The sequence below is a fragment of the Poecilia latipinna genome, unplaced genomic scaffold, assembly GCF_001443285.1.
Source record: "Poecilia latipinna isolate Pla-1442-1.1 unplaced genomic scaffold, P_latipinna-1.0 Scaffold1695, whole genome shotgun sequence".
In the NCBI taxonomy this organism is placed as follows: domain Eukaryota; kingdom Metazoa; phylum Chordata; class Actinopteri; order Cyprinodontiformes; family Poeciliidae; genus Poecilia; species Poecilia latipinna.
In genome coordinates, this window is record NW_015114311.1 from 126646 (window position 1) to 134353 (window position 7708).

Here is a 7708-nt window from a genome sequence, read left to right on the forward strand (position 1 = left end):
AAAAAAAAAAAAACAGTAAATAATGATGGAGATGTGATGTGATCATGCAAACATTCAAACTCTGCATCACAGGGTCTCAGTAAAAAGGCTTGCGGGTTAGATGAAGTGACAGCTTGAAGTCGCTGCCAGCTGGGAACAAGTGTGAGTCTTCTTGCCCGTCTCTCTGAGTCTTCCCGGTGATACGTGACTGACGTGTCGAGGTCGAACAGCTACAGCACCATTTGATTTTTGGATGAGCTGCAAACTCGATGCAGAACAAGAACTTACGAGAATACAAGGCAGAATTTGCAGACATATTGTTTTAGTTGGACGTCTGGGGTTTTGTAAAACTGAACGATTCATTGATGGTCCATCTGGGCTGTGACGTGGCTATTTTATTTTGAAACGTTTTTTTTGTTTGTTTGTTATTTATTTTTTTTTACCAACCTTGCTCATCTAGAGATTACATTTTCTGCATGTTCCTTTTTTGCAAAGGGATGAGATTGGATGGAGAACTTCTGCTAACAGTGATCTTCAGGTGGAAAGTGAGGCCCTCTAAATCATGAACACGTTTAGAAGGCCCAAAGAATATAATACAGACTACCTGATGCTGTCTCTGTGTTCCTTGTTGGCATGATGAGCTCAGCCTAATGTGCGGAATAGGATTCCTTTATTCAAAATGCTTTGCATGCAGATCAAATAGTTCAGTTTTTCTCTCATCTGTTTGATTGTCTGATTACCTGTGGTTGTAATGTACAAAACATTAATTAAAAACCAACTGAACAAGAGCATTAGCACAACGTGTCCGCAAATATACTATCTTATTTTTAATTTCTTTTAATAATTAAGGAAATCATTTATTTTAAGTTTGAGAAATCATTCCCAGACATCATTGATGTTTCATGATTCTGACCTAAACTTAGAAAACAGTTGCTGTGAAACAGCGTGAATAAGCGTATAGTTAAGTTATTAGAAACTCTACATTACTCTACTAAACCATTGAACTATTGAAAAATATGGTATTTTGGTGTCTTTCACATATTTTGCTAAAACGTGCTTAAAGTTGACCAGATAAACTAAAATATGGCAGAAATCCAATCAATGTTTTTTTGTTTGTTTCTGCAGAATGAGAGGGAGCAGATCATGACCACCAATGTGTGGCTGTTTCAGGTACTCCGCAGTCTTTCTCTAATTCCCTGTCTGCATCTCAATTCATATATTTTTTGGTTCGCTGATAAGAGCGTTTGCTCTTTCCGTAGGAATGGAATGACTACAGACTGAGATGGGACCCGGGAAAATATGAAGGCATCAAAAAGCTGCGAATCCCTTCCAAAATGATCTGGCTTCCTGACATAGTGCTTTACAACAAGTGAGTAAGGTGGAAAACGTAAGCTGATAAAAACAAGCTGAAGGCGCAGAGAAAAAGTGAAGACGTTAGATCACCGTGGCCGTACTGTTGAATCGACAGATTGCTCGCTGTTGAATATTCATGGCCCGATCTCTGAACGTGTCACAGTGCCGACGGAGTGTACGAAGTTTCCTTCTACTGCAACGCCGTGGTCTCCAACACGGGCGACATCTTCTGGCTCCCCCCAGCCATCTACAAGTCCGCCTGCTCCATCGAGGTGCAGAACTTCCCCTTCGATCAGCAGAACTGCACGCTCAAGTTTCGCTCCTGGACGTACGACCACACGGAGGTGGACCTCATCCTCACCAGCGACTTCGCCAGCCGGGACGACTTCACGCCGAGCGGGGAGTGGGACATCGTCTCGCTCCCGGCACGTAAAAACGAGGACCCCAGCGACATCACGTACCTCGACATCACTTACGATTTCGTCATCAAGAGGAAGCCTCTGTTCTACACCATCAACCTGATCATCCCGTGCGTGCTGATCACGTCGCTGGCCATCCTGGTGTTCTACTTGCCTTCGGACTGCAGGGAGAAGATGACGCTGTGCATCTCGGTGCTGCTGGCCCTCACCGTGTTCCTGCTCCTGATATCGAAGATCGTGCCGCCCACCTCTCTGGCGGTGCCACTCATAGGTCTGTGAAGTTTGCGTTTGTTTGCTGCTCGCGGGGCTGATTCAAGGCCAGACAACACTTGTTTTTCTGATTTTGTAAAAAACAAATTATCATCTGTGAAAATTTGATGTGTTAAAAAAGTAATCTGAAAACTTTACATTCTTATAGGTTTTTAGAAGCACTGACTTCAGCAAAGAGAAACCTTATCTGTGTTTTGCACCTGACTAAACCAACACCACAGTCTTGACACTCCTCCAGATCATGGACGGCCTTTGCAGAGTTCTACAGCGGCAGTTTCATGTATTTTTGAGGCACATATTCCATTGTAAAGCACGGTCAAGTAACTATGTTACCGTCAGTTGTTATAAAAAAAACGTAACTTAGAAGAAATTTGACTTTGTAATTTGACACTTTGAAATTGGGCCTCTGTCTCTTTAAGAAGCTCCTGCTCTTCTTAAAGAGGAGAACAAGAAAGAGAAAGAAAAAGCTCACTAATGTTGGAAATGGAGGCACAGCTGATTCTTAAAGAGAAATTTAAAACATCCTCCAGATGTTATACCCATAGTGTTTTTTTTTTTTTTTGTTTTTTTTTTCTGGAAAGCATCAGGGAATTATTTTCTGCCGTAATTGGAGAAAATTTAACATAGTCACTTCTTAAATACTGAAATGAGGTTTTCTAGATGACATTCAAAGTGACTTGTTCACGAGCTAACTCCCTGTAGCTTAACACACGTAGGATTTATGTTGTTAGAGATAATTACTTTTTAATTATGTACAAATAACTCATGTTTTAAAGTCTATGAATTCTGTCAGCTAGGAATGATGCGGTGTGGGTTGAGAAGCTCAGCCCTCGACCCACACATTAGTGTGCAGTAGATGTACTAATATGTCTTTGTTTTCCCCCTTCTTTCTCTTTTTCTGAATATTTTCAAGGCAAATACTTGATGTTCACCATGGTGCTGGTCACATTCTCGATCGTCAGCACGGCCTGTGTCCTCAATGTGCATCACCGCTCCCCGTCTACTCACTACATGCCAGACTGGGTCAAGCACCTCTTCTTGGTTCGCCTCGCGACCTTCCTGCTCATGAGACGCCCGGGTTCCTCCAGCATCCACAATAAACTCCGCAAAAGGCTCTCCAGCAGGAGCCCCGTCAGCAAAAGCAGCTTCCACAGCGGCGCAGGCAGGAGGCAGCACTCCGACGCCAGACTGGGAGGAATCCCCACAGACTGCAACTCTTTCTACGTCAACGAGGACTCGGCGTACAACTGCTGCTGGAAGACGGGCGACGCCCGGGACTCCCCCGACTTTGGGAGGCCGACAGCGGCGCAGCTGGATGCAGAGCTGGAAGAAGCAGTGGATGGAGTGAAATACATCGCTGAACACATGAAGATGGAAGACGGCAATGAAGGGGTGAGGAGCCGAAATGCAGAGAAATGAGGAGAGATAGAATAAAAATCGTCATTAGATCATTAGCCCCTGTCTTGATGCGCAAGAGGAGGTGAATGAGAGAAGAAAAAACAGATTTTGATGTGTTATATATTAGCTCTATAGAAAAAGACTGACTCTCTAAATACACAGTGTTTACAGTGCCTTGAAATTATATTCCTACTTCCTGAACTATTTTTTTTTTTACATCACAGCCTCAATGTATTTATATGGGCTATCCCACAAAAAATAGTATTAAGCGAAGTTGGGATACATCTAGCATTTTTGGGGGGTGAAAGAAATTTTTAAATATAAATTTAAAAAAAAAATTATAGGAAAGTTTAAAGTACAGTTATAAAGTTAGAGACAAAATCCGAAAAATTTGCTGTGATTTTAGTAAAAAGTAATGAAACGACCCAGAGAGGCTGAATCCACAAGTTTGCCACACATTTCAGGTTTTCACTTCTAAACATTTTGTAACTCGTGTAATTTTCTTTTCAATTCACAAATGCACTATGCTATTTCAATCTATCACATGCAATTCTAATGAAATATATTTTTAACATAGCGGTAAAAGGTTCAGAAGGCCTCAATTCCTTTCCAAGATGCTGTAATTTTTTTTCTTTTCAAAGTTTCAGACTCTTTGTGAACTTTTGTTTTAATTTGGAACGGTCAGAAAGTCAAATAAAAGTAGAAATCTGGTCTTTATCACGTCTAAGCTGACTTACCAAGGAGCTAGCACTGACCCCTTTTTTGTGGCCTTGGGTTTTTGAACTTTCCTTTCATCCAGCATGTTTTCCAGCCACGGTCACTCATAACAGCCTCTTTGGATCAGTCATATGTTTTAAGGTTAAACATATTTTTGGCAACAGACCTGAAAGCCTTCATAACATCAGATGTTCAAACTCCTGTTAGTCTGTTCTTCCGATCTTACAAACTTCTCCAAAGAGACTTTAATGTTTCTAGCAAGTATTTTCCAGTTGTGCTGAAAACAGACAAACTGTTGGTGCAAACATATATTTAAAAAAGTGGCTTCAGGGTGATTGGTTTAAAACATACGGATTACGGTAAAATGAACCTATCACGACTTTTGACTTTCCGTTATGGCTTCCAGATCATTGAGGACTGGAAGTACGTTGCCATGGTGATAGATCGCCTCTTTCTCTGGATCTTCATCCTGGTGTGTGTGGTGGGAACTCTGGGACTCTTCATGCAGCCTCTCTTCCAGAGCTACAACACGCCCGCAGCTGATGACACAGAGTAAGTCAGGCCAGTCACTCATTCAGATGAACCCTGACATAATTTCTAACTACCAAAGACTCCAGTTAAAATGACTTAAAATCACGTTAAATAACAAAGTGTTTTGACTCTTGGAAGTGAGCAACAGTTCATCATTAGATTTAACTTCCCCACTGATTTCTAAATATTTATTTCTTCAGGTAATCCATGTTATGACCGATGTGGTATGAAGGAATGAAAATGACTTATAATTGTTGCAAAGTTGCATATGGATGGACTATGAATGCATAACGATGAATTTGACACATGGTTTCCAATATTGTTAAACATTTCTTGTCGGCCATCTTCAGCGCCTTACCAAAGTATTCGACCTGTTGCTTCTTTCCGCACTTTGTCATGTTTCCATACGCAACATTCAGTGTGTTTTCGTTAGTGTCATGTGATGAATCGACGGTCAGTATTACACAATTGTTGAAGTAGGAGCAAGGTTTTACATAAAACAACAAAAAACATTGTCTTTCATGGAACAGAGGCAGGAGGAAAGCCGCTGACGGAGAAACAAAACAGACTCAATCTAATATTTGCAAGAAGTTATGGAGTGTGTGCGATAAAAGCGAAGAACGGGATGCTTTCAAATTAGACAAACTGGAACTTTTCAGCCCACATGCCAAACAATACAGATGGAGGGAGGCTAACACTGCACCAGGCTGTGCAGATTCTTCCCTTCAGCTTAGACAGAAAGGCTGGACAGAGAAACATGTTAGATAAAATATATAATCATGTCATTCAAAGTCCAGACCTAAAGCCAATTGATGTTGACAAAAGATCAAAGCAGTTGAAGAAGCAAAGAAGAACAGCCTAAAACATTTAATGTTTTGGTAGAATCAAAAGTCTCGCAGGTGTAATTGTCATATTTAATATTTAATTCGCAACTCAGTAGAAAACATTCAAACAATACCATCCAAGACATTTTTTTTTATATCAAAATACTCCCAGGAATATCTAACTCAAAGTGTTTTTTTTTTCTTGCATAAAATGTTTTTTATATAGAGACACGAATGCAGTCGTCACACTGTGTTTTTCTCCCTGCAGATATGGAGACTTCTAGGATTTCTGTGGCGCAGAAGAGAAAACAGTCGAATCAGCATCAAAAGCTGAACACTTGTCAAACATAATTCGGCTGCTGCTGGTCAGATCTGATGTGCATTCGGCCTGACCGGGGCAGCCTGCTGCACTTGTTGAATTTGCAACGTTGGACTTTAAATGCGAACCGGTGCTTGTGCGAGGATTGAAGCAGCTCGATCGCACCTCCAAGAGGAACGACAGATTTTACAACCCTCTTCTCTGTCCAGTTGATGAACACACCTGCACGACTACTTCAGGACAAATTTTGATGTTTTTGAACCACTGTGAAAGTTTGGACTGGGTTCAAGTCAAAGACAGACTGGTATATTCACACTGAGGCTCTTGTGAAGCCATCTGCTGCGCTGTTCATATGGAGACTCTCTGAACACGTAAGCAGCGGATAGTTATTTCTCCTCTACTCACTCCATTCAAACCAATATTTACTGACGCACAACTGGAACACTGTCTTTTTCACCTTTCTTTCTTTCTTTCTTTCTTTCTTTCTTTCTTTCTTTCTTTCTTTCTTTCTTTCTTTCTTTCTTTCTTTCTTTCTTTCTTTCTTTCTTACAAAACTATTATTCCACCGTCCCCTTAGAGAGCACTTCATTTCCATCGTCTGTCCTACTTTGGATGTTACTTGTTCTGCTGTTGGTCTCCGTCGCTGGGTTTTTTTTTTTTTCTTTTTTTTTTTTTTTTTTTTTTGTCTGTCTTATTTTTTTCTGACATGCTATATCAAAAATCCTGTCAGACAAACTTGGAGAGGACTCAGGAAAACTTCCCCGAAAGACTACATGACAAAAAGTGCTGGAAACATGCTGGAAGCTGATTTGTGATTTGGGGTCACTTTCTTCAGATTGAACTGGGTTTTTCCTCAAGGTGGATGAAACCCAATCAAGTTGTTTTTTTTTGTTGTTGTTTTTTTTTACCCAACATTACAGATTTTAGCCAGCGAGCTTAGGAATGAGCAACTTTAGCTTTCAGGCTCACAGAGACTGAACGTATACATCCAAACAAAAGTGATGTGTCTGTCATCTGACAGAGATAGAAAACCTGAAAGGTGGCGTGAGGGACTGCTGCCAAATCAGGATGTTTCACATCTACAAAATAATTTCTGAAGCTGAAGCTACAGAAATTATGATTTGACGTGTGCGCGGCACATTTTAATGTAACAAGTTGTCACATTAAAGACAGAAGAAGTTTGGCGAGGGTCTATTCCGTTTTGTTTTTTGTTTTTTTTACTTTTACAGAGGGTAGATCCACTTTTTTGGAACGATAGCAAATGTACACACAGGAACAATGTGATGTTTCACGTGTAAAATAAGATGAATGAATTTCAAAAGATTTTCCACACTAACTGTGTTCTAATATAAATAAATAAGTTGAATAAAAACAAATCTGTGTTGAAACTCTACAATAATGTGCAGACAAAATGTTTTTACTTTATGTCATTTGTTCAAAGCGTCCCATGTGTAAAACTCAAGCATGACAGATTTTCATTTGATAAGATTTATGATTAAATCACAGTCCCTCTTTGTGAACAACACTCCATCCTAACATGCTGTGTGACACGTGCAGAGTTTTTTTCATCTTCAGGTTTCACATCTGCCAACACTTCTTTGGTGTTAAATATTGACAGCAGAGTAAATGTAGAAGAGCTGCTGTCACATTAAGAGCCTGGGGGTGAGAAATAAGGGCACATTATGTCATGAGGTAATTTCTACAGACTGTAAGTATGAGTTGTGACAAGGTGACATTGAATGATGTGTTCAGTGCTCACCTTTGGGCTGACGAGGTCGGCAAAAAGTGGCTAAGGTACATTCTTACTTTAGAAAATCGAACATAAAGCGACGAAAGCGAAGGCACGTGGTGTGCTGCCTTTAACATTCCTGCAGTTGTTTTGTGCAGGTTTTGACTGA

General features: G+C 40.5%; 1 protein-coding gene across 1 annotated transcript in view; it reads left to right on the forward strand.

The window, feature by feature from the left end:
* LOC106964609 (neuronal acetylcholine receptor subunit beta-2-like) overlaps positions 1–6892 on the forward strand; it is a 16807-nt gene extending 9915 nt beyond the window's left edge. Inside the window, exons 3-8 of the mRNA XM_015060231.1 lie at positions 1105–1149; positions 1239–1348; positions 1496–2022; positions 2935–3413; positions 4543–4688; positions 5760–6892. Of these exons, the coding sequence (XP_014915717.1) occupies positions 1105–1149; positions 1239–1348; positions 1496–2022; positions 2935–3413; positions 4543–4688; positions 5760–5775 (1323 nt within the window). The 3' untranslated portion in view covers positions 5776–6892. The remainder of the gene's footprint in view (positions 1–1104; positions 1150–1238; positions 1349–1495; positions 2023–2934; positions 3414–4542; positions 4689–5759) is intronic.
* The last annotated feature ends 816 nt before the right edge of the window (positions 6893–7708 follow it).